The following is a 27,713-nucleotide window of genomic DNA, read 5'->3' as shown; positions in this document are numbered from 1 at the left end:
GAACAGATTGTTGCCAGGAAGAGGTAATAAAGGCTGAAAAGGTTGATCCCTGCGTGATAGTGGTATGGTAGTCATTAAAAGCAGAAAATCCCTGACAGGGGTTCAAAAAGAACAAACATTTGACACTACATGCATCCTCTGAGAGATCTAAGGCTGGAAAATCAGACAGCATTTCTAAAGAAGCTCATTATCATGCAAATGGCATTCATGCCATTTAATCTCACCCTGCTTGGTATCCCACATGGCAATGAGTCCATACAGAGGAAGCGACAGTGAGACCGCACGCACGCACGCTCGCGAGGCAAGCATCCATATCAAAATTCCTCCATCTGCGGATATTAGTTTGTTTGGTTGTTGTTGTTGCAACCAATGACCGACAGGAAAGATGTTCTGTTCTTTTTTTGGAGTAGGCATGACAGAACTGGTGGTTCAATAACAGAGTAAGTTAAATTTTGAGTCAGCTTCTGAGCAGCAAATCTACTTACAATTGTTGACAATTGAGAGTATAAAAGGTCAATAAATCATGTGCTTAAAAAAACATACAATTGCTGTGCTTTCAAGTGAAGAATCTATACTTGTCCTGATAAAACTGCTTCTACGTTGTGTGCAGCATCCAAAGCAAATTTGTAACTGTTTCGCGTTCTACTCAAAGGACACTGAATGGTCTGTTCAACATCCATCCAATCAGTTTGAAGGTTGGCCAGATCCAGCTGGGATGTTTTGAAAATGCAGTTGCTTTCAAGGGTAGAGAAACACTGGGATTAAAAGTAATTAAAGGTACCTGATCATATCTAGAGTGTACTGTATAATCACACTTTAGGAACAATAAGTAAAATCTTTTCAGTTTTTCTTGTAGCACTGAACATATTTGGGTTTGTCATCTATACACCGAGTTGATTGTGCACCACCTTCGAGACACCGGGGGGTGAACGGAGTTACCTCAAAGCCGTCGATGACCTCACTGAACTCCTCTCTAGTCTGATTTTTGCCTCAACTCACTGCACTTGACCTGCCGATCTCCATCAGCTGCTTCCAGAGTCACACAGGCCAAAAATCCTAATAGGATTTCTTTTTAGGATTCACACAATCCTTCACTATGGGTGTCTACAAATGGGTTCACAATAGGCACCAATTACTTTGAGGGCAAAGCTCAGGTTGGCCGCCGGGCGGAACATGGTCCTTGCCCGCTTCGAGACGTGGTCAACGTTGTGCCAGAAATGGGAGTATGACAGACGTTCCCAGAAGACCCCCCACGATACCTTTGCGTCTGTCAGGCCCAACTGACATTCCCCCCGACCATTGAAGCAAACATTCAACCAGGTGATGATCAGTGGCCACCTCCACCCCTAGGTTCACTCGAATGAACAAGACATGCAACCACAAGGGACACGACCACATTCAACTTTGGCCATGAATGTCTTGGTGACAAGTACACATATGGAACTTCATCTGCTTCAACATGATGGATTTTTGTTTTTTAGTGATACTAATTGCACACAATTCCAAGATGTAAAAGCTTTAACTGTGACTAATGCCACACATTTGCCTCACATATCACTCTCAAGGCCAAAGGCACTCTATAAAAATAGACTCACTGCTCTTATAGTTCAACTTGTGTAACAGAATAGACATACCTGTCCATATTAGCGGGGCATAGAGATGCAAAGGGGGGGAATCTGAGGTTCATACTGTGTTTGATTTTACTTTAATAGAGTGACACATCATGCTCCCCGCCTCATTTTATGCCTGCCAGTCATCTCCACTGTGATGAACACAAGCCTGCACCAGTGCAGCCTGTCACTTTGTCACTCAAATGCTTAAAAAGAACTTCATGTCACTATTCAGGTGGAGCTGGGGAGAATTTCAGCTGTCTCTTTTGATTTTTCTGTCTAAACCTCCCTTTTATCTGGGCTCTAGCTTATCTCCCTGAAGTGCGAATCACATTTTAATTAGGTCTATCCTTGGTTCGTGGTTCATCATCACATCTCCCTATCCTATGGGTTTGCATGTCGGAGACTCTTAGTCCCCACTTCCTGTCACAATCTAACATCTCCCACATCTTGTGACATCGTTTCATTCTGTAACAGCTCCATCACCATTCACAGTCAGGCTCTCCTGCTGCTGACAACAAAGAATGCCCTATCTGACTAAAACTTGCATTCTGTAGATGGGCAAAACGATCATATGGAAAGGATTTAGAATTAGGATGGAAACGCTGATTCTAGCTATATAAAGTGGTATCCGTTCAGTTTAACTTGATAATGGTCTTCAATTCTAATTTAGTGGAATTCTCAAGATAAATTACTATAAGGTTCGAAAGATAGGTAATGCAAACCCACTAATACAAAATAATGTGGGATTATGCAAAGAATTAAGTTAATAATAAATCAGTGTGTATATATATATATATATATATAGATACGCGTACACGTACACGTACACGCACACACACACACACACACACACACACACACACACACACACACACACACACACATCAACTCTTCAAATTGCCAAGGAACAAAAACAAACCACACAGATATTTTTAAAACATACACCAGCAGAACCCCTAATGGAGCAATTTGCATTTAAATCCATATTCATCAGGGTAAGATTGAAGGGGGTGCGATTATCAATGTACCGTTTTCAGGGTGTTCGCTCTCGCCAATGCTGCCATCTGGAGTGGTTCGCTCATAGTGATCTTCAGGCAGGGTCAAGGGTCCGATGCGAGGGCCAGTCGATGACTTGCTGCTGGGTGTCTCTGATTCTTCTAAGCCGCTGTCATAGTAACTGTGCTGGGAGGCATCCTGCAGGTCCTGGACAGGGTTGGCGGTGGAGAAGGTCACTCTCCGATGGGGATGCTACAAAACACAGACATACAATAGACACTTTTTTTCTTCTTCACAGCTACACTTATCCTTTTGTTTGTGTGCTCCACTGAGAGACGCAACAAGCTGTGTGCTTGCAGTTAGAGATGAAATAGTGTATCGAGGAAAGTATTGGTACACCTTGATATTGCACCTGCAGGAACTGAAAACGGAAGACAATATCAAGTTGTTGTACCCTTGGCAGCTATAACAACTCATATTCTTTTGAGATGACTTTCTGCAAGATTTTCTTGGTTGAAACTAAGAGGTCTGTCTCAACTCATGATTGATTTGTTAATTTAGCAACCTGAAGGAGTGTGTGACCACATTTGACCACAAGATGTATTTGGGAATATTGCTGAAAGTTTCTCTCTCTAAGGGATTCTGTTTTATTAGACTGTAACAGGACTTTAAAAGATATGGCTTGCTGTATTGTGTGAACAGCAGAAGAAATTATTCAACACAAACTATCATATGAAATATAAATGTCTTTGTATTTAAACGTACTGGATGATCATATTTCCACTTTGAATATACTACAAGTTGTAGTGGGTCATAACTCGGGCAACTAAGCAGATGTCTTATATACGTTTGACAACAAAAGTCGCATTCTGAATTTGCTGGAGGCAGAAAAGCACTGGCGAAAGTCTGGCAAGTGAAGTGATAATTCATCCTCCATTTATTTATTATTGATTTACTCTCCTGCTAATTGCGTGTGCTTCTGCTCAAAACAGATCAAATGTTTGCAATATTATTCATGTTTCATCTGTGTGTTTTTTGTTTGTATATCTTACTACTTCAAAAAAAAATTCTCAGAAGCCAATGATCAGCCCACAAACCCCAATGAGATTCTAAATCCCCATATTAGCATACTTTTCCACAGATGTTGAAGTTTAACAAAGCAGAAAAGGCAGGAAATATGACTGTGATTTAGCGGAAAATTAATCCTTAAGGTCTTCTACGCTGGGGAGAAAAAGAGAATAAAAAGGAGCATCGCAATTACACTTTGGCAGTCACTATTTCCTTGTTACATGCTGATGAGATTTGATGAAAGATTAAAGGGCCAAATGCATGAATGAGAGTGCCGATGGAATCTTGAAATCAATGGCTTGGGGAGGAATGGGGTGGCAAATAATAAATCACTCAAGATCACACCCTTTATCAAATTGAATGGATTGTAAATACAGTTAGGGGACCATTAAATTCTTTCTTCTAAAGATCAGATTACTAATGGTGACTTACCGCCGATCGACAACAGAAAGATGACTCTGTACGCTGCACATGTAATGGAACTCCCCCACGCCCACCCCCACACGTGCTTCTCTTGTTAAAGTCAGGAAAGCACTGAGACAGCAGAACAAGTCCGCCTCGGCCGGACCCGTCAGCCTGGATCGATACTACCAGTCTGTGCTTTTCACCATTTCAACCACTTTTCTGGCAAACAAAAGCCCCTGCTGGAAATTACACAAATTATCGTCCTTTTAGTGCATACATGCAAGACTTTGGAGAAAATGCTTTTAGAGAAGTGCTCGAAACAATGTTTCCTTAATACAGTTAAAGGGTTTCCAAATGTTTCGTGTTCATCTCTGGTTTCCTGAAACATTTTTTTTCTGCGTTGCACTGCTGAATCTCCTCATCTTTCATTTTATTTGAGTTTTAGTGTGCATCATATTTTCTCTGCAAGTAGTGCTGATATGTCCATACATCAAACACAGTATGCAACATAAAAATGTCTTGGGTATATCCGTTAGGGTTTAATGGAAACGAAGGTGGGCTTCCAAATAGAAGCGAACGATTCTTGACCCAACAATGGCTCCTTATAGTCCTTACGATTTGTATGCACGGTGCAACATCAAGAAAAGAGAGCCTCGGTTCATATGGACCGATAAAAATAAGCTATTTGGATTCCTTCAATTAAATAGTGAAGAGCAACAATTTCTAAAAAAAACTCCTTGTTGATGTTTGACCAGTCTATTTCAAAGGATATCTCGTACAGAAGAATCACATGATCAATATTCCGATTACGTACCATAATTCTCCCTATGATGGTATGCTTTTTGTGATGTTTAATCAAACATCCCATGCAATGTATATTTCAGTGGTGCATTCGGCTCAGTGACGATAAGATAAGATAAGATAAGATAAGATAAGATAAGATAAGATAAGGTATAATCCTTTATTTGTCCCACACTGGTAAATTCCAGTCCTGTTTGCGCATCAGACTGCCGCCATCATCTAATCTATCATTTAAATGTGAATGTAGCATTTAGTTGTTCAAATATGGGTTCTTACTTAAACTTATCCTCAAGGCTTCACTCCAAAGACTCAGCATGTTTCCAGGGTATGATAACTAGCAAAGTCTGCCGAGATGGGAAATAGATTCTCTTTTTAGACTGAAAGCAAATCCTTTGCCAGGCCTCGGGGCTGCAGGGATGTGGCAAGACTGAAGGATTGGAAGGGGAAGCCGGTCAGGAGTGGAGAGTTGGTCAGGCAGACAAAGACAACACTTTGGCTGGAGGGGACTAGCAAAAGGATTGGATTCTGGGAAACTGGAGCCAGTTGTAGGGGATCGGTTAGGCATCATGGCTAGCTACGGGACTGAGACTGAAAGAAGGAAGGAACATTTTTGATGACTACATTGGGCATTGCAGCTAGCTATGGGACAAAGACTGAAAGACAGAGCATTTATGATGACTACATTCCAACCTCCACAAAAAGCATTGGAACAATGAGGCTAATTCTTTTCACTGCAAAAATTGCACTGAAAATTTGAAGAAAAAAACATGTTAAACTGAGAAAATAATATTGAACACAAGCGAAATGATTATCGATGGATCGATTATAGTCCTATCTATTGTGTGTAAACTATCGTCTAGACTGCAGAGTGTCAATGAAAGGGGCCACAGAATCAGTGCAGTGTCTGCTGATTTGCACCACTGCTCCCTAGTGGGACATCGGACCTGACTGCTGCCGTGCTTTCCAACTGCACCAACTATTCTGTCCACTCTTGAAAGCTATCTGACACCACTCTGCCACCACGTGCCCTGTCACTCAGCCAAGCCTCACTGATTGCCAGTACTGAGCCGCCGGTTCTTATGCAAATGCTATAGCTTTTTCATCAAGTCCATCATCTTTTGACTTTCTGCAGAGTGTTTGGTGAGGTAGACTTAGCATTTGCAACTCTCCTGTTGATGCGGCTGCTGCAGAGAGAGTCAGCAGTGTGAAGTATCTGTGAGTACACATTCTTGATCACTTTCCCTCAAGAATAGCAAGCACTCCAACGCTCAGTATAACTTCCTGGTTTGGATAGTGTTAAATGTAAATATTAGCCAAGTAGAATAGTTTGGACAGCCAGCAAAAAATCCTAGGCGGCCTGTTCAGAAGGCAGCATGAGTTCCAAACCCCGCAGCAAGCTGAATCTTCCCACACGTTGTCAGACTGCTCAATGGTCTGTGTCACCTCCCATAATTGAACAATTCAACTTCTAGATTAGAGATGACAGCCAACATCTTTAGTTGTATTCATACTTATTATTAATATTATTATTTGTGTTCTCCTATAGGAAGTATAATACATTTTTGTCGTGCATTTTTTGTCTGCCCAATTCCTTCTTAGAATTTTAACAAATACTATGCAGACTTAAGTGTTACTCTGTATGCTGAAAACACAATTTCAGGAACATGCTCAAAGCATAACGTTTCATAACTCTGAATAATCACCAACTCTGCAAGTGAAATTTGCTACTGGGGAAAACAACAACTGGAAAAACAGCTTTTCTTTGGATAAAATAAAACTGGAAGCTTTAGTGGTTGAATGTTTTGAGTTGGTATGACTATGCGAGAGAGGCCCTGTTCGTTTTTTCCAAAGCAAAAAATGTAATATAGTATGCACTCCTTTAAAACTCTTAACATTTCAAAGTGAAGAAAACCTTTGTGGTCCCGTTTATCTACCTTTCTTTGCGGTATAGCCAATGTATACTGAAGCTGGAAGCCAGCCATTTCCTACTGAATCATACTTATGTGTCACTGAGATATTATGGAATGGGTTTCCTGCCCATGTTAAAGGAAACGGCGGATGTCTCAGTGCCCCCCGTGATATGAAAAATTCAATTTAAAAGGATGAGCCAAAAAAATGGTGCAAGGCCTATTTTCATTCGTCCCACACTGAGATATGGCAATGATGTTATATTGTGTGGAGGGAGTGATGCCAATCGTACTGCGGAGGAATTCTTTCATAATTCAATTCAATTTCTTCAAAATCCCAGTGGCAAGCTCCTCTGCCAAAGTGAGGCAGCATGATGGAGTCAAACAGGGAGGGCTGCAGACAAAGACGGAAGAAGAGGGACTAAAGATTGAAACAACGGTGAACATAGCAGCCGAGTCACAAAGCCACTTCCACCAAAAAGGTAAAAAGACGCTGGTGACACAAAGCGGATAGAGAAAATTACTTGAGCAAAGATAATTGTTGACAATTCTAGAACGTCCAAACTAATTACATCTGTGAAGCATCTGACAGTATCTAATTGAATCAGTTACATGAAGATCGAGAAATGGTAGACATTGTTGAAAAATACCTAGAGGAGTTCACAAGCTCTGGCATTTACGGTACGTATGCTGGCGTCAATGAGGTATCACCTGCAAAGCCCCAGAAAAATTGCCTGAACCGACAAAGTTGACAAAGAAGAAGTGCACCCCTTAGTGTATCCAGCGAGCATATAAGCCCGAATAGACAGAGGGCATTATTCAGAAAATGCGTATACTTTTATTTTTTAATTCCACCATCTTGTTCACATCCCTTCCACTGCTCTCTTGTCTCTCTTTAGACTCTAACACACACATACACACCCACACACGCACAGACGCACACACACGCACGTACGCACAGACACAAACGCACACAAACACACACAGTTGTTGTTTTTTTTTGTAGGTGCAATAGCTCGGAGGCAAGCAGTGTGGAATTGGAGTCTTCAAAGAGTCTTGGATTATCAAAGAGACACAGCTACCAGAAAACTAGGGGACACGCTACAGAGGGGGGAGGGAAGGAACATAAGCGAGAGGCGGGGAGGGGAGAAGAGTGCACGGGAGTCAGCATGGGTTTGGCTGGAGGATGAAGTGATCAGACAAGGGGATGAGGAAAGGGAGGTGGATAAAGACCAGAAGTCCCTTTGTTCACATACTGTTAATGGAGAGAAAAAACGACTAGAGTGAATGCATTAAAAAACAATCACACAAGCCCTAATGGTCTTGATAGGCAAGACTGAATTCACATCCTTCACTGTCTGTGTCACCTATTCTGGAGTGCTTCTTTTCCACTACGCCCCTCTCCCACCTCCAAAGAGAATTTCATCTCACCGGAACCATTGGCCTTGAAATACCATAATGTTGTTACAGTAAAATCAAGTATTACTGCAGCGGGACCCACCAAGTGTGAATATAGCTGCCACATCTAATGACAAATCGAAGTGTTCACGCCATTCCATATGACAGGATGTGGGAGTGCTGCCGTGAATGCATCACCCTTTGACAAAAAGCTCTTCGTCAGCCCCTCTGTCCTGTGATGAGCTATGGATGTCTATTCTCCATTACAAGGACACATCTCACTGTGGAACACGTTTCGAGCCAGCGCGGGGAAAAATATTCAGCTTGGTTCACCGTGGTGAGCTGCGGGCCATCATCTAGTAATGATCCCCGCTCCTCTGCAACACCAAAATCGTCGAAAACCTCCCAACAATGGCAGCTCGCTTTGAACAAAGTCACAATACATATTAAATGCCTGAAAAAAAAATCCATTGGTGAAACAGTACTGGTCTACAAGAATCAAAAACACAGTGGTTTTCTGGAAGAGCAAAAACATCCTGCTGCCTGTACAATTTGGTAATGAAGAGGAATGCCAGGATATTGTTTGTTTCAACTGCAACACGTGTAAGCCCGTGAGATGTTTTTGTGTTGTTCCGTAGTAACAGTAAAGGAAACCAAAAAGGACCCAAAACCTGGGCCATCAAATTGAACAATTTGAATTGTCTTTCATTATACAATACATGAAAAAAATGGGATTCTCAACCAAACTTTGGTGTAAATTCAAAAGCAATTCAGTGAGTCAGAATAAGGTTGAAAACGCACTTGAAATGCCCAACCACGTCACAATAATTCATTTCATTTCACCAGTTGATTGAGTCATATAAAATTAAAATGCCCACCTTGTTTTCCACTGAGGTGTCAAATCCAGGTCGCGATAGAAGAAACTCTGCCACAATTTGGCTTTCGCCAAAGGTGCTTTTCATCAACCAAGCTGGCAGGTAAATGAGCTCCCAGGAGCTGACTCGTGTACAGTTGATTAGAAATACCTGCGGCTATCGCCAAACTGTGGCAGGGTTTCTACTTTCCAAACCTGGATTTGACAACTCTGGTATTCCGTTAACATTGTTGAGCTGCGGCGTACTCCCCACTATTTAGGAGCAACTACCAATGATTTTAAAGATCTAATTGTGGTAGTAGAAAGGATATCCAAGTCATATTCCCTATTTTATGTTTGAGATATGCTCGGTTGCACAAAGATGCAAAATTACTAACGTACAGTCTTGCCCAAAATTAGATTCAAATGATTTTTCTGTTTAGGTAAAGACACATTGTGGTTGAGAGTCAATTAACAACACACTAAATACATCAATTAATATTTCCTCCGGCAAAATGAAATGAGATGAAGGAAAGCGGTAGACAAATATAATATGCTTTGGCGTCGCGGGAGATTGGTGCCGTCAGCTTTTGGAAAATATAGAAAGGGATCAGTGGGGAAACTTAATTGGGAAGAGCACCGGATTAACATTTTGATTAGTTTTCGGGTTAAGAAAATGAATTCTTTTTTAAAGTGACCCTCATTTTCTTAAACAGCAGGGACCAAATAGTATGCTATCTGAGCCCAAAGGACAAGAAAAGTCATCACTTGACATTGCTTGAGGTCTGTAGGAATCATGCTACAACATTCCAAAAAAAGGATAAGTCCTCAATGCAGAGAAACAAATGGTAAGAGGGCAATGCAATAAATAACAAGATGCAGAAGATAAACAGAACCGGGGAAAAATAGCAAAAAAGGAAGCGCAAGAAAACTCAGGAGAAGTTGATAGATTGCCACGGTGACAGAAAGTGAGAAACTATTCTTCCAGACTCCAGAGATGTTCTGAAGATGTCCAGATGAATACAGAAAGTGTTGCTTTGTATTTGCTTTGTTTGTCTTTGAATTTGAATATAAAAGTTGCCTATAACTTCGATTCATATACACCGAATGCCAAAGTCAGGCTGTTTTTATAAACTAACTGCATTGCAGAGACGCCACAATAGCTCACATTATTAAGTTGAGCAGGTGCAGAACGATTCCTATAAGCAAACGCAGGCTTGCCAGCACTAAACTAAATTCCTAAATATTTGAATACTCGCTGCGATTTAAAAGAATCCCAATTGTTTAATCCTATGAGTATTTGTAAGCGGAAGTTATATATTGATTGCCATAACAATAGCTCTCTGTCTGTGTGTCAGCTGTCATCAACTTCCTTCAATGAATCCAACAAGGCTGGTTTCAAGGTCTTACCTGAAGTAAGTATGAGCTTGCCACTTAGCCTCTAATATATCTCATATCTTTTGCTATCCTGTTAAACACATCTTCCACACAGACTGTGGAAATAGTCAATCATGCCAGAAGGGAGATATAAACAAAGGATAAATTAGTCTGTGAAGATTCAGACAAAAGAGAAATTAATCCTGGATGTCCTCTCCCTACTGGATACCTTATTGCGTCTCAAAGTTCCCATCGTCAGAGCTAATATCTACAGTATTGCTGCAGCATCTGGATGAGAAGCGTGCATGCACTTAGGTTTTGTTTGAAGTTGAACATAATTGGATTGGGCAAAAGGGATAAAAATCCTTCAACCATGCTTAAAATTTCACCCCCTCTTCTAATATTGTCTGCATGTGAGTCACTGTTTCACATGCATGCCTATGTATACGCCGTGCTAATAATAGCATCTTGCTTGTCAAGATTTGCTACCCTGCGATTCGATTGGCAATACATTTTCAACGTTGGATTATTTCCGAAGAGTGTGTGTGCATCTCATTCTTGCATTCTGGGTAATTATTTGGATGCAACTAGATGGAGTGGTCTCATGCTCCTTAATGTTACCAAGACGCTGGAGAGAGAGTGAGAGAGAGGAAAAAGTCATGCTTAATTAGATTCACAATGACCTTTTCCATGTCTGGCTGTCCAGTCAGTGCAGAAGCAGGATATGTTCTGGAAAATTCCAACAGTCAAGAAGAATCCAGGGAGAAAAACAACTTGTCAATCATCAGATCAGCGATTAAGCTGTTTGAGTGAGCTGCTTTGTATGTTGAGTTTGTGGCCTTTAGGAGCTTGAGATGTGTAATCCAACTATACTGCAATCTGAAATCATCTGAGAAAAGCAATGGCATATAAAACCAGAGTCATGGCCTCTCCCTCACTGTCTTCATGCAAATTAAATGCTACTGCATTTCTCCGTTCCTGCCTCAAATCATTTCCCCCTCTTGGATCCAACAAGCTTGCTTCTCATCAAATACAACAGCAGCCAACAACAACTTGCAGCCTCCATCCCTCGTGTTTAGGGACTTAATGAACACATATTTGATGTATGCCCTATATTGCCTTAGATTCTCAGCCTCAGCAAAACAGACACTATTATGAATGCCACAAAAATAAAAGAAATCTATTATCTAAGTTGACTGCCTAGAGCGTGTTCAAAGAAGGCGCTCTCATTTTGAAATGCTGGGGGAAAAAAACGTGAGCCCATCACAGAGCATTTTTAGCTGCGGTACTGCGAGGTGGGTTATACTAAATACAGTTGATACAGATATGATATGATATTGATGACAGATCTGATTAATCTTCTGATGAATTTTTGGCAGAGTCTTTCAAAATGGGCTTTAGACAAAGCCCCAAAGCAAAAGCATCTAGCATGAATACTCCGTTGCCTTCTCTCTTCATTTGAGTCAAAACTGACATATTTATGGCTCATTGTGTCGTATCGTAGACATCACAGTACACGCACCATGAACCATTTAAATACTCAGGGCCATGCTGTCAGATCCTGTTAGTAACATATGTCTAAAAGATGCATAAGAAGAGGAGCTCAACTTGATTCCTCTGATTGTGTTCCAGAAAAAAATCAGAGCGTAATGTCAGTGAATTTACTGGCGGAAAATTATTTTATGCAGACATCTATCTATTGCATTAGTGACAACACATACAGGTATACACATTCTAAAGAATCATCTGAATGCATAATTGTGCAATTTTTCATGGAGAAATGAATACAGGTTAAGAGTTGCGCTAAAGAAATCTCAAATCTATAATGACCCTTTTGTGTGCACCTTAACATGGTTGCTTGGCAACACAAGTAGAGCTCGGCAGTGAATTAAAGTGTCAAATTAAACACTTAGTTTTATTTTGGATTCTTAGACAATAATACAAGCTTTTATGAAGGCCAACTAAGTAAATGCACAAGTTCAAAGTAGTTTTAATGAATGTGGTCTCCACATGGAATCGAATATATGAAAGGCGTAGATGGCGAGGTGACACACCATGATAGGATATATAGATCCGCACCATACCTTAGTCCTCTGAATTATTGATTTATTTGGCTGCTGTTTGAAAACACATTTCCTGTTTGTGTACGACAACCAAGAGCCGGCCGGGTTGATATATATGGCTTTAAAATGGCTTAGCTCTAATGTCTATTGAGTCGAGATTGCTTTATGTGTAGACGATATGAAGAATCTGCTTTTGTTATATTCTGCTAAACAAACTTGAGATTTACACCAAGGAGCCCAAATAAGCATCTGATAGAATGACAGAATTAGTAGCGAGCAAGTTCACATGCATCATTAAATCATCAAACAACATAAATCTTAGTTTCTCTTTTAGTCATTTAGAAGTGGGCACAAGCATTATGAAAAAGTATGTGGACAAACTTGCATTCCCATCATGCACAAGACAAAATGTACCCAAATCCTCACACTAGTGCGAACGAACAGCCCCTTCCCCCCTTCATCATGGTTAATACATCAAACAGAATTAGCTCCCGAGATTCCTGAAGCTTAGACAGACATGATTCTGACAGCATACCATTCAACACGACTTGCTGCCTGGTCCCTACAGCATCTTCAAACTCTATTCCCAATGAAGTCTCTTTTAGGTAGTTAGAAGATTTACTACCAAAATTCTTTATATCTTGTTGTTTGTTATACAATATAAGTTATATATCCTGTATATTTATAACATTTCTATTTGAATGAAATGAAACTTGCTTCTGAGACCATGTTGAGCATTTGTTGGTTCGATTTCCTGTCTGTGTCACACAAACGCTAATAAATGGCCTCAGGAAGGGGATGCGGTGTACAAACCGTGCCAAACAAATCAGTACACTGACTTCCTGTGTCAACCTTTGATATGTAGGTCCTAAATTCTGTTAATCAACCATTTAAGCAGACTTCGCAAGGATGACATAGTAAGGTCATAAGACCGTCATTCGTATTTGTATTTACTACCTTTGAAAGTCCTTGGTAATTTCAAGTCACGATGATGTTCCATTGGTTTGACTGTGGTTTTTTTTGCTTCGAGTTAACCTTGAGTAGAAATCTGAATCGTACTTGTTTGTGGAAATTAGAGGACGACACTATTTGACTGTGATGTAATATAGCTGAAATTCCATAAACATTTTAATTCACTGTGATTTGAGTATCAATTGGAGGCCTCACTCATAACAAGGCAGACACGCTTTTACCAAGCAGCATAAAGCCACATAGATTTCCACAATGTTAGCTCAAATTAAATACCTACAAAAAAATGAAACTATGTCCCTTCACATGTTGCCAGCCCACTGGGCTGCTGATAGTGAGGCTTAAGTGCAGGGAGACTCACATGTCATCTGCTATACTGCAAATCCTCAGAAAGAGGATAAAGAGGCTTTAGAATCGCATTTACAGCACAGGAACAGTATCTTGCTGATAAATACAGATTGCGGCGTTTGACCCTGTCCATCAGCATACCGAAAGGCTCGTTGCTACTCGAACATGATGTCAAAGTAGCCGGGATCGACCACATGCACAGGGCACCAATGACTCGAGAGCACAGGTGAAAGTTATCACAACCATTATCATGCTAAATAAAGAACAAGCTTAAGTTCTCAGTAATCATTTCCGACACAGCCTGGGCAGAAAAATTATCCAATTGTCTTGCACTCATTTTTCACACAATATACATTGAATGAAAACAATTGCGAGAACCTTGAACACGTATGTATCGTACTACATGCACCACTTTAGGCAAGGCAAGGCAGATTTATTTATATCGCGCATTTCACACACAAGGCAACTCAATGTGCTTTACATAAAAAGGATTAAAAAAACAGAACATAGAGCATAAAAAAGGGAAAAAATACTGAATATAATGCTTACAAAATCAAAAAAAAAATTGCATTGTTCATATTAGAAATCTAAAGTGACCCAAAAAGCAATCACCAGATATGCCTGGTTTGATAGCAGTGTTATTTGACAAAGATAATGAACAACCGCCGCAGGATTTTTTCTGCTGTGCTCCCCGCTCCAAACATTAGAGGCTTATGGGAAAGAAACTGCTCAATTTCCCCAGTGGCATTTTAGTGACATTTTGATGTGAAGCCTCTCCGGTGATTTGAGCTGAAATCTGCTACAGTATTTTTACATCTTCAAACACAATGTTGTTGGGGGCTGATAACCATCTTGTATCATCTATCTCAGATCGATGGCAGGAGCCAAATTCCAGATGGCCACTCTAAATCAATAAAATGAAATTAAATGCATGCCTCTTATCTAATCTTTAAACCAGGTTTTCCCCTAAGCAAAGAGGATCACGCACATGTGTGTGTGTGTGTGTGTGTGTGTGTGTGTGTGTGTGCGTGCGTGTGTGTAATGGTGACTGCCTCTGTTCTTGGTATAATGGAAGCAGTGTTGAGATTATAAAGAAAAATCAGCTTTCCACCATCGCAGTGTAAGGCTGTTTATTCAACTTAACTCCTAACAACCCATTTTTGGGCGAATCGCCCATCAAAAATTACCTTAGCACACAGCTGCCGATTATGTTTTCATTGTACTTACTAAACATCCATTCAAATTTTACTTCCACACTTTGTATGAATATGCATATAATCATGTTTTTTTATGAAAGTAATACAACTAGGAACGGGGATTGATATGAATTTAGCAATCATCTCCATCCAATTCCTTATCCATCCGTCCATCTATTGATATGCCCCCCAACGTACCTACCGTGTACGATAGTAAAATTTTTGTCAAATATATTTTTTCACACCTGCAATTTTGTTCTGATGTTTTGTTACAATGATGTTTTTTTTTTTGGTTTGTTTTTGTGCCGGTGCAGACACCGACATTGCTGGAAACGAGTCCAATTATAAACACAACATCAAGCTTACGTACTACTACTATGTACAAATGTTTGGTAAACATATTATTCATAAAAAGCGAGCTAGTTAACAGAAGAAATTTGGGTGGTTTAAAAGGCTTTCCCATGAATGAGAGACCTGTATGACTCATTGGCACTAGTGCAGTAAGTTGCTGCTTTATTTATGAGAGCCGGTGGTTTTGCTCCGGTGTGTCTCCCAGGTCCAGTGATTCATGAATGGACGAGACCGACTAAGCCTTCAATTGTAGAGGTGCACAGGGAGCGGTGGATATTCAGGATTAATTTCTTTTGTGTCATACTGTTATTTGCCCCCCACCCCCACCCATCAAATCCATCGCTCTCTTGCACCCTATCTACTATGCGTTTCTCATTTCTTGGGTTAATAGTGCAAGGCATAATTATTTGTCCACTGCTTGACTAATGGTCTGAGTATTATGTTTCCCTCTGACATTCTGCAGGAGATATTTGGTTGTTGCGGGGTAATGATTTTGATGCTAGCACTTCAATTGAAGGTATACTGAGCCAGACAGGATTTCATTACCTGCATAGTGGATGAAGACACATATATTGTTGAGCATCGTGATGCAGATTGATGGTTTAAAGAAAAACCGAAACTGAGCATCTGGTGAAGAATTTGAAGATCATCATCATGTTGTGACTAAGCCATCACTGAAACAGCATTATCTTGCCCACTCACTTGATTGACTTAAAGAGCCAAATCCTTCTGCAATCTGTCACAATCGGAATTGTTTGAGAGCTAACTTCAAATGTAGCCTGCGCCTCTAGTTTCAGTGACACAGTAGGAGTCCAGAGGGCTCTTTGAAATAGATGAATATGTCCTGGTTTCAACAGACTATGTCCCTAGATATTCCGTTTTGGCACATTGTTAAATATTCCTTTCTAAGTGATGTTCCTTCTGCATCCTGACCCACAAAAATCAAACCATAAAACAAACAGCTATAACCCCAAATGGGGTTATTTCAGCAGCTGTTGACGGTTGCTTTGTTGCTGACATGCCAGTCAATCACTACAGAAATAGTCTGAACCATACAGCATCTGAAACATCGCCTGCTGTCTGCTGGGAACGAGCGCTGACATTTTGCATTTCACCTTCCAAAAGATAGTTTGCTTTGGAGAGATCTCTAGCTCGGATTCATTTATCTTTGCCTGTTGCATTGTGGTTTGGTAACATCCACCAAACAGCGGGGCTGGAATTACATCAGTTGAATGGCATCAGTTCAATGAGTTTCTTTCAAAATAAAAGCATTACTAAGTACAGTTTTGTGTGCAGCTATCTATATTATGAAAAATCCCAGCGGACAAAACTGGGCTTTGCAATAACTGTAAATGCAGCAAAGTGCTGCTAACTTCAAAAGACTGATGATGCTATTTTCTCCTGGCCCACTCACTGTTGTTCTAGGACGGCTTCTTGGTAGATCAATGTGCTAACTTGATTTATAAAGAACAAGAGGTATTGAATTTTGTAATTACCAAGGCTTGAACAAAATCACTGCAGAGATGCTCTGAGCACACCCTCAAAAATCTCTTTGTTGACAAAACCGTACTGTGTGTTCTCTTAAACTAATATTTGATAACGATATAAGTTTCGGTAGTCACTAAATCACAATGTTGAAACAAATTCATATTGTTAACCTCTGCATCTTATTATATTGAACTGTCAGCAAAGAAAAATATAAAATGCAATATTCAGATCAACATTTCAGCCATTCTCACTCTTATATGATGCAGTTGTGGCGCTAATAACTCTCCAAACAACACATTATGTGCTTCTTATGCTGTCACGGTGAAAATTGAATTCAAGAGGGCCTGTCAACTGTCGACATTCTGCTTGGGTGTTGCATTGCTCAAAAGGAGAAACAGACCACCCAACAGGTCACTCTCTAAAAACTCCACCCATGAGAGGGGTGAACAATCATCGCCATGATAGAAAAATGCCAAAGGCAGAAGTGATGAGACTATCGCTGCAACGAGAAAAGAACATTTGCTCCCAATTTGTCAAATGATTGGTATAATCATTTGCCATTAACAGAGCTAAATGGAGTGTGTTTAATCTGTCAATTCTCAACTTCACTCCTGAAAAGCATTTAACATTAAGACTTGACTACTTTGTGCTTACATTTGGGACACTCAGGGAACGCGGGGCAGAGGTCACATAAGTAAAAATGTCAAAAGCTACTGCTACTTTGCACATGCAATTCTTATCTTACGCGTTTCTATGCAAGCTGCATATATTTGGTGCAGTGTCGATCTTTTTTTATAGACTTTTTTCATGCAGTTATGTACGGAAGAGGATTAGGGCCAGTGAAGAAAAAAAAACGAGGGGTGGCAGGAAAGTCAGAGTTCTGACTTTATTCTCAGAATTCTGACTTTAAAGTTAGAATTCTGACTTTATTCTCAGAATTCTGACTTTAAAGTCGGAATTCTGACTTTATTCTCAGAATTCTGACTTTATTCTCAGAATTCTTACTTTAAAGTCAGAATTCCCCATTTCTGAATTCTGACTTTAAAGTCGGAATTCTGACTTAGTCAGAATTCTGAGAAAAAAAGTCAGAATCCTGTCACCCCTCGTTTTTTTTTTCTTCACTGGCCCTAATCCTCTTCCGTAGTTATGCTCCATCAGTGCTCTGAATGCAGATATGTGAATTCTGATCTCATGCATTTTTGTCTGATCTCTTAGCATAGAGTAAATGATGATCCCTCCTCCCTTTTCCATCCTAAGAAAAAAGGTAAGATAAAAGAAATCACTTTAATTTGGTTCACTGGATTGGGTTACACAAAAAAAGCAGTTTCTGAACTTTCATTATTTATCTTGCAGGCGCTTTTTTGCCTGACTAAATTTGTAATGGCTCCCTGTATAGTAATGCTTTGAAATGGCCATTTCTTCAATAAAAAAGCAGCTTGGTAACAAATAAGACAGACAATGTGCCTTTCACTAATGTGAATAAAAACACACGCGTTCATAACTAAGAGTGATGTCTTTACAGCTAGCCTTGCCTCTTTGGTTTAATGTAATCTAGCCCTGGCACAACATAGCAGGCATATTTGAGAGCAACAGGAACTAAATCACTTTTGAACTGTTCAGCTCCGATGGATGATTGGAAATGTTGCTTGTAGTCATAATTTTACCACAAAAAACTCAATTCATCAATTCAAATGATGTCTTGACAAAGGATAAAGGTTGAGCAGATTCACATTTTGGTTTGTTTTCTTTTCTGTTCTCCGGTTGATGATTTTTCATTCCAACACACAGGAGCTTTTAAAGCATTGTTTTTGCACACAGGGGGATGAGACACGGCGCAATTGATAGTCAATGGAGAGCTGTGAATTGTTCTCCCCTCCAGTGTGGGAAGGACTTAGCACTCTTGTTCTGTACACATTATTGTACTAAAGCATTGTCGTAGGGTAGACAATCATAAACAAAGATGTGTTTCATAATGTGTCAACAAGGTCTGATTAGTGCAGCAGGTACCAGACATATACAATCCCAGACTACACAATTATATGCTTGAAGGAAGTCATGCATCTAATTCAAAATTCATAGCTTGATCTTTTCTATAATTCCTCCCATTAGCAAGTCATCTATAAAAACGCTACTATGTACATGTCGTTTTACTCACGACAAAACAAAATGTTTCCTCAGTCTGCCAGCAGAGCTAACTAAAAAACCCGGAGGGCTTTGATGAGAACAAAACCAACAGGACTCGGATAGCCCTGAGGCTAGCTCTAAGTTTATCACAAGATAGATATTAGATCAAAAAGAAGGGACAGCATGACCTCGCTATACTCTTTCTCATCATGACATCTTCTGCACGGCAAAAAATAATAAGTCTGGATTTCCTTTCTTCTACTTTCAATGACTCACTCACTTGTCTGTATGCTCCATCACTCACTGTCTGCAGACGGCTGGGTGCAAGAACGGATGTCTTGACACATTCCGATTAGTGCGAACACTATTCAATTACCATAGCTCGCAATATCAAAACCTTGCTAATTCTGACTACCATTTCAGAGATCTTATCAAGTTCTCCTCTTGACATTTTGCTTTTATTGGCTCATTTGATACCCAAGTGAAATTTTGTGTGGAACCGGAGGGTAAAAGCTCAAAGTCCTACTGCAAGCTACTAAAAAACAGCTACTAGTTGTTGGAAATATACTACGCTGCTTCCTGACAGTGTGCATTCGAGCGAGACACTGCGGCAATATCACCTAATCATGTCATTATAATTCCTAATACTTATATGATTTCAATCAAGAGCATTTTATCTAATTCCCTGTATCCTAGCAACACCGTCTGCACTTTAAACACTAGAGGTAACAAGAACAACATTCACACACAATCCATCCATCCACCCACCCACCCACTCTGTGAGCCCACTCATGTCTTGATGCTCTGTGCACCTGCCCTAATCCCCAGGTGAGCCACTACCGCCAATCTCTGACTACACGTTTTCTTCACCTCAACCCACTCACTGCTGTTCTTTTCTTTTTGATGCTGAAAACGTAATGTGTGTTGTGTTGCTTGCCCCCCACCTCTGTTTCTGTATCACTTCTCTTCCAGTGTTGGGCACCAACTTTATACAGTGAGCATGTTGACATTCCCCTCAACTACCTCGGCTACCACATAGTGTAAACAAACATTCGGTAACATTCATACACAAGACGATGATCATTTCTTTCTTCCTTTCAAGAACTCACAAATACCAAGACCCTGCTTTTATCAAGTGATGAAAGAAACACAAAACATGCTGGATGGTAGGCGTACAATGGCGCGTATAAAAGTGTATTGACAGACTCAAACGGCATTTTGATCAAAAAGATTTGAGGGAAAGTCAGTCGGGTTCAGTCGGTCATATCACTTCAAAAATAGATCATTGTATTATTCACATACCCATTTTTAATACTCCCCCATAGCAATTTAATTTCTCTACTCATTTGAATCAATATGTCAGTGATATAATTCTGCAGTAATCATGCCATATTATTTTGTAAGCTCATGTGAATATGTAAATGACTTCTCAAGATACAATTGGACAATATCTTTAAATAAAACCTTTTGGGTTTAACAATGACTTTTAACAATGGCATTAAATATCAAAACAATTGTTGCTTAATTTTAGGAAGAAATTGTTTGCAATTGATTAATTCTGCCACCTCCAGTCTTCCACCGAAAGATCAATCTGGTAAAGACCCAGTGAGTAGCCAAGATTGCAAGATGGACAAACATAAAACCTTGCTTTTTAAGTCTTTTGATGTTTTGTTGTTCGATGCACAAATGGACACATATCTACGGACACTGAACACTACATGGCTTTCATACAACTGAATAAACACTTCTACGTTATTGCTTGTGAAATGAAAGAAAGTAATTTCATTATTTTCGTGTCATAAGAGTAATTCTTCCTGAGGCAGAAAATCTGAAAAACAAGAGAGCTCCCAGCTGGAGAGGAACAGGCAAAAATGTAAACTTTAGAAAAGGAAGCCAACAGCTATAACAGCTATGATTAAAAAAAAAAAGAAAAAAAAAGAGAAAGAAGATTAAGAGAGAGGAACAAAGGCAACAGTATGTCCAATAAACACACATTGTATGCACCTTTTTCTCATAATGGTTTTTGTGCTATGCTAACCTAATAATCCATCGTCGGATATTAAAAAAAATATTTATCCTCCATATAAAAATATGATACCTCCAAGACGATTGGTGGAGAACTGCCAACCAGTAGACTTATGTAATTATATCTTATGCAACGAAAAGTCAGCTAGTATCGGAATAAAAAGCAACGTGTATCATCTAAGTCAACCTCAGAACATATATTAGAAAAGTTGATTTAATAAAGGTGCTACAACCCAAGTGTGACATAAAATGCAAGCAAATCAGCTTAACATGATAAAAGACGCACAGTAAGAGACAATAATCCATCGGCTTTAAGGGACGGGGGAAAAAAAATGGCACAATCAGACGCTTTATGCAGAACTGTAATCAAATGCCGGTCTTATCACACATTTGCAGCACATTGATCAAACACATACAATATGCTTATCAAGCACATGCAGAAACACTTATAAACGCATGGATTTATTTAAACCTTTTCCTGGATAGGCTTTTTTTTTTTTTTTGCAAAACCTGTTGAACTGTTTGGTTTCGGTCTTTAACGAACTAAGAGGGTGGAGAGTTAACGTAAGGGCGGGCCGGGCATGCACTTTCTCCATCAGATAACGTTTACTCTGTAATGGTTGTTTCTTTTGCTGCTTAGGGAAGAACAGTAATACCTAAGTGTGTACCCTTGAGACATGGTGGAACCTTCCAATAATCGTTTTTTTATATATAATAAAGCAATGAAACTGCCCATGTTGGGCCACTATAACTTAATTACTAAAAATGTGCTGATAAGCGGTGATGCCTTTGTGAGTTTAGTGTAACCGATACTACCATTGTTCTTGGTGTAGCCAACATGAATGGCCTCAACTGTAATTGGTAAAATGAGCCTTCAGTGTGAAATGTGCTTAGCAATCAGTTCTGCCTGAGATATTCTGTTGAATTTTTTTCAATTAATTCAAATCCAAGGCTAATTTACACAGGCCTTATGCCTGGAATTGCAGAGCCCGTTCGGATTCTCTCAGTCCACATTGAATTTCTGAGGAACGTTATGAATGCGCTAGACGACAATGCCCGTGGCCGAAATTGGAAAACCCAACAAAGAAGACTGGTTGATTATATAGTTTTTTTACGGCTGACATGCAGAATGAAGAAGTGAGTGGAAAAACTGTGGGAGAGCACACTGGTTACTTGTGGTGCACAACTAAGATACTGCTGCAATCAAACCTTGAAATGAACGATTAAAACAAACAAGCCTGACATCTGACTTTGTGAAATAAAATGTGTTACAATAACAAACACAAGACCATGTGACACATGGCTACATCGTTATAGTAACGAAGCATAAGAGTTTTGACCTGTAGACAGATGCTATAAGTAATTCTTCCGACAAATAATTAGTTTTATCTCAGAAGGACACGGGTCACCCGTAAGGGGCTCAATTATAATGCGGGAACAATATAAGAAAATGTGCAGCTCAGTGGAGCTCTCAATGGGGATAGCTCCTTCATATCTTGTCAAATTTCTGATGACATTTCATATGGCTGCAGACCAGAAACAACCCTTTTTGCTATGTGAGTCGCTGCAGCTAAGGAGTCATTATGTTGAGGGCTGAAATTTCACACTGCGCCACTTTAACATTCATGTTAAAGAAGAATGAAAAATCGGATCAAATTTTAAATCAATTATGTGAGTATAAAGTATTGAAATAATATGAGAGAAAATATTGAAACTCTGCAGGCATTATATGAGTCTGATGCCTGAATATTTAACTGAATGGTGGTATTTGAGATTGTATTATTTATCACACTTCCCATTACCGGCTGCACGCTGTCCTCTTGATAACACTGCTACATTGTGTGTGCAAAGATGAATATGGTGTGCTAAGCATTTTTTTTTTGCTCTTTTCTTATTTCGTTTTCGACTCGACGCCAGTGTGTATTGTGTTGACCGTATGTCGAATAGTACTGGCCGCTCATTATTCCAATTACATTTGGCACACTATATTTCTCAGCACTGCCTGACGGATTTGCACTCATTTAATGTGTGCTATATACTGCTGCTTAACAGACTCACATTTGCATCATAACGATTTAGAGGAGCAATGCATTTTTAATGTTCATAAACAGGAATGTGTGGAGTGTTACATTGGCATTGCCATAATTGGAGCAAATCTTTGGTAGGATATCGCTGTCATAAGACGCTACATCACAAAGATGGATGTTGAGTTGAAGTTTAGCTGTGCCACCTGTTAGCAGCTTGAAATTACTGGTCATTAATCGATAAGAATATCCAGCTATAATTAATAGTGTATCTTATCGCGAGGCTTTTGAAAGAACTTGACTGATGCCTTTTTAAGCATTTTCCAAATCACACTGATTAGTTGTTTCCTGCAAGCAACACACAAATTAATTGCACACACCAGCGATCAGCCAGGCGATGCACATTAACAATGCAATGAGCATTTTAGATGCAGATCGGCCCATAGGGGGAGCTTAAGCCTTTCATATGATAATCCACTGTAGTTATGAATAACTTGTCACTAAACCTCTCAATATTGCACAGGGAAGGACGGAGCCAGTTTCCTAAATTTTACGTTCGATGTTTTTAGGGCAATATGACAAAATATTGATGCTGGAAAGAAACGCTGTTATTTAATCTACATATATACTCGATGGTATACTTTTAATAAAGCTCTAGGTGCCGTTGTGGACATCCAAAGTATTTGTTGTTTCCTCCTGTGTATCACACAGCAGCAGTGGGCCACCTGACTCAAACAATACATTTAAGATTGAGAGATGAGTGTCTGAAGGTATTAGGGTGGCCGTAAGCTTTTATCTTATCAAGTTTCAGCCCAATACACACGGGGATGGGGGCAGGGACAAAAGGAAGCCAAGCAATTAATTGTCTTCTCTGCTTGGCATCTCATTTCAACAGCCCAGAAGGTCTATTACAGGAGCAAGACAGTCATTAAACCTCAACAATAATCACTGCTGAGCTATTCCTTCATCCTTTGTGCTACTTCACCATCTCCTGTTTAACGACACTCGACTGTGTCAATTGTACTCACCAACACAAGTTTTGATACAGGGAATCAATTTATAGGATGTAAATGCCATGTCGCTCGCGTCGGTTCCATAGAACAGAAGCTGGGGAGAGCTAAACACTTGACTGACTTGAGTGCTGACTGTCCAATGAATTTCAAGGGCAATAAAGAAGTATTTCATTTTATTTTATAGAAACACATTGGCAAGCTCCATATGTTAACGGTGCCAACAGCAGAAAACACAAAAAATAAAAGTTTTTCATTGGAGGGGATCCAGCAAGGTATTCCAATATTTCACCAGCAAAAAGAGAAGGAGTGACGATTGAAGGGAGAGATGTGAAAGAGCACCACAAGATGTACAAAGTAAAAGTTAAAAATACGTAGCACAAAGTGGAGACTGAAAGCTGAAAAGCTCTCAGTAGGTAAGAATAAAGACGACTTGAAAGCTTGAGAGCGCCGGGAAGAAAATAGTGGGTGGATTGGGAAGCGATTCCTTGAGTTTGAGAGGCATAAAAGTGGCAGTTGGGGATGTGGAGTTGCTTCATTTGTCACTGTCACATCAGTTAGTTTCTCCTTCATAACAGCAAGGACGGGCTGTGGCCCCACGACCCGGGCCTCGAGCCGCCCCATCATCTTCCATCCTCCAACCTCTCCCAGCACCTGCCCTGTGCCCCATCACTGGGGATAACCCCATGCAACACTGCACTCACACATTTTTCTCTGCCTGTGTGGACATGCTCATTGAGCTTAATCAAATCCATGTCCCGGCAGTAGTCGTAACATATAGCCCTAAGCTAAATTATCCATACAATGGTATGCCTGAGTGATGCTAACACTTCTTTTGATGGGATAAATTCACATGCCGTTCAAAATGCAGTAATCAAAACAGATATCATTTTGTGTAGCACATAAATGCAGCATCAAATTAGACTCAAACTTTTCCACGGAGGCATTAGCATGTTGGAGAAAAGCTTTTATGGGCCGGATGTCTATAGTCCAACCAGGGGGGTGTAATGCTTACTATGGTGGTGCTTCCTCTGTTAAAAATCACTCAAAGGTTTTAAAATGCTCTTTGGCTTAAGAAGCATGAAGCGGTTGGCAGTTATTTTGCATGTTTGTTCCCCTGTGGAAAATGTGTGTACGCTCATGTAATTAACATGAATTGTGCAGGTAAGCACGCAATCACTGCACCCAAGTGTGATATAGATATGGTATTTTTTTTTTAATATATATATATATGTTTGGTGCTCCTGCAGTGAGCACTTTACAAATAGGGCGTGAAATCCAGAAGAAGAAAAAAAAAAAGACTGGTTCTTTGTCTCACACCATATGTCTTTCTTGAGGGTCTCACTTTGCCTTGAAGAAGTATTTTCTCCCGAGCTACCTTTGCCATTTTGACAACGGAACTATTCATTCAATAAACTTTCATTTCTTTCTACCATCATTTCATATATTTATGTTGCCATTCATCTCTACTGCCGGTGATTTATTCTCTGCTTATCTTTTATTTTCCACCAAATGTCAATAACACAGTTACAGATTCACTATTGCTTGGTAACACGAGCTTGTTTATTGAAAGCAACAGCTCGGAGATGAATTTTGAAGTGACATTGTGGCACATTACTTAGCAGCTCAACATCAAATTACCCCACACTATGTAGAGATTCTTATTTGTTGATTATTTCAATGACTAGGACAGCATTCATTAGTCTAGCTTGCCTCCCCGTTACGTTCCAGCGCAATTCTACCCGCTTAATAACTCACATACACATGGTCGTCATTAGAGCAGAATTGTTTGTCAAAAACTTTCCCCTTGATCTCACAAAAACTCATTTTGTTAGGCAATAATCCAAGACTTGTTTTTCTGTCAGCATGAGGCATATCGGATAGCTTCAAAACAATAGATGAATTCTTGGGGCTTTTCTGACAATATTTATTCATTTTATGTCAGAAAAATACCCCAGTGGTAGACCAAACATCAAAATATGACTCCCCCCCCCCAATAAAAAACATTCAAATCTGAAGTGTAGCCAAGCCAGGTTTTGACTCTTGAGCTGATCTAGGGTTTAGATTTTAAAAGTGGCTTTGAAAAATGTGTCGGTCTGTGGAAAATTTGGGTCAAACTCATCAAGCAATAATAAGCAGTGCGCCAGTCACGGTGCTGAAAGCTCACAGCTGCATGCAGTTGTTCCCAATAGAGGAGGTGACCGAGCTGGCATTTGCTAAAGAGAAAGCTCGGAAACTATAAGTGTGTGTGTGAAATCTCACATGGGATCTATTTAAGCGCAATGATTCTTGCGCTGATTTACATTTTATGATATCGTGCATTATGTACTGCCTTTCAAATGAGAAACATAATTTAATGAGTATCGTTAAAACAGCTGCCTACAAACATCTTTGATTTGGACTTGATTATGTCCCAACAGTCGAATTTCTGAAACTAAAATCCTTTTTGATAAACTACTACTGACACACCGTTTGGTATAAAGATAATACATGGCATTTTAATGACAAATCAAATAGGTTTTATACCATCTGTAGCCGTGCACCTTTGAGGCTGACTGGCCTTACAGGTGTCTGCGGACCAGAACGCTTCCCTAATGGACCTTAATGGGTTTTATAGTGCGGTGCAGACTTCTAATGGGGCAGTATGTCTGATGGGGATGCTCCTTTCTGGCCCTCCTGGGCCTTTTCTAGGTTCCTAATGTGACCTGAAGAGAAGGCTACATAATGTATCAGTAGGTTCTCTCTCGGTGAGAGGGTTAAATAAAGTGGAAAGTGTTGTGGGAGTGAAAACACAGAAATGGAAGGTTATGAGAATTTGTAATAGCGCTTGGGTGGTGGGGTGGATGGGGGAGATGAAGGGGGGGCACCTAAAGAGACATAAAAGCTGCCAGAGGAAGAAAAAATACCACGGCGTATTATTGAGGGACACTTTGGTGCTAAGCTGCTTATTGATAAAAGCAGTAATCTGCCTGGCAGAAGGTAAGGAGGCTGGGATGTGTGGTGATATAATATCGTGGCTGAGAGAAACGCCATCAGAAAGATGAGCCTTCACACAGCGTTACCAAAAGGAGTTGCTCAGTTGAGATATATTTTAACATAAATAAAGGGGATCTGACATGTGGCAATTATATAAGTGCATATGATTCTGGGAGGGAAGCCCATTTGAGATTTCTGATTTTCCATCAGGCTTGATAGAACGTTTTGAAAGGTAGATGTTGATAGAAGTCAATGGTATCACTTTAAAACCTTGTACTTTTCCTTTCAATTCCAGAAGGCGTATAGGATTTTGTTGGAAAAAAACGAGAGCTCGCCTACATTTTTTTTTCGTCTGTCCTCTTGCGGATAACTAATTCTATTGTCTCAATGGGGGGTGTTCACAGCTTTAACTAATAAAGTTCAGCAAAACCAATGTTTGGTTAAAATTGGGATCAGAGTTATTGGATTAAAATCCCAAAAGGTTTGTGACAGGAGAGGAGTGAGGAGGAAGAAATGCCGTCCATCCATTTTCTGAACCGCTTAGTCCACACGGGGGTCGCGGGCGTACTGGAGTCTATCCAAGCCGTCATCGGGCAGTAGGCGGGGGACACCCTAAACTGGTTGCCAGCCAATCGCAGGGCACACAGAAACGAACAACCATCAGCACTCCCACTCACAATTTGGAGTGCTCAATCGGCCTATCAAGCATGTTTTGGGGATT

At 40.0% G+C, this 27,713-nt stretch overlaps 1 protein-coding gene across 1 annotated transcript in view; it reads right to left on the bottom strand.

The window, feature by feature from the left end:
* Nucleotides 1–27,713, bottom strand: part of pcdh1a (protocadherin 1a) — a 57,857-nt gene that overhangs the window by 13,399 nt on the left and 16,745 nt on the right. The window contains exon 4 of the mRNA XM_085936729.1: nt 2,642–2,861. Coding sequence (XP_085792855.1) covers nt 2,642–2,861 — 220 coding nt within the window. The remainder of the gene's footprint in view (nt 1–2,641; nt 2,862–27,713) is intronic.

This window comes from Syngnathus leptorhynchus, chromosome 17 (genome assembly GCF_054491065.1).
Source record: "Syngnathus leptorhynchus isolate UIUO chromosome 17, UIUO_Slep, whole genome shotgun sequence".
NCBI lineage: Eukaryota > Metazoa > Chordata > Actinopteri > Syngnathiformes > Syngnathidae > Syngnathus > Syngnathus leptorhynchus.
The sequence above is the reverse complement of the archived record's forward strand: the minus strand, read 5'-3'. Positions and strand labels throughout refer to the sequence as shown.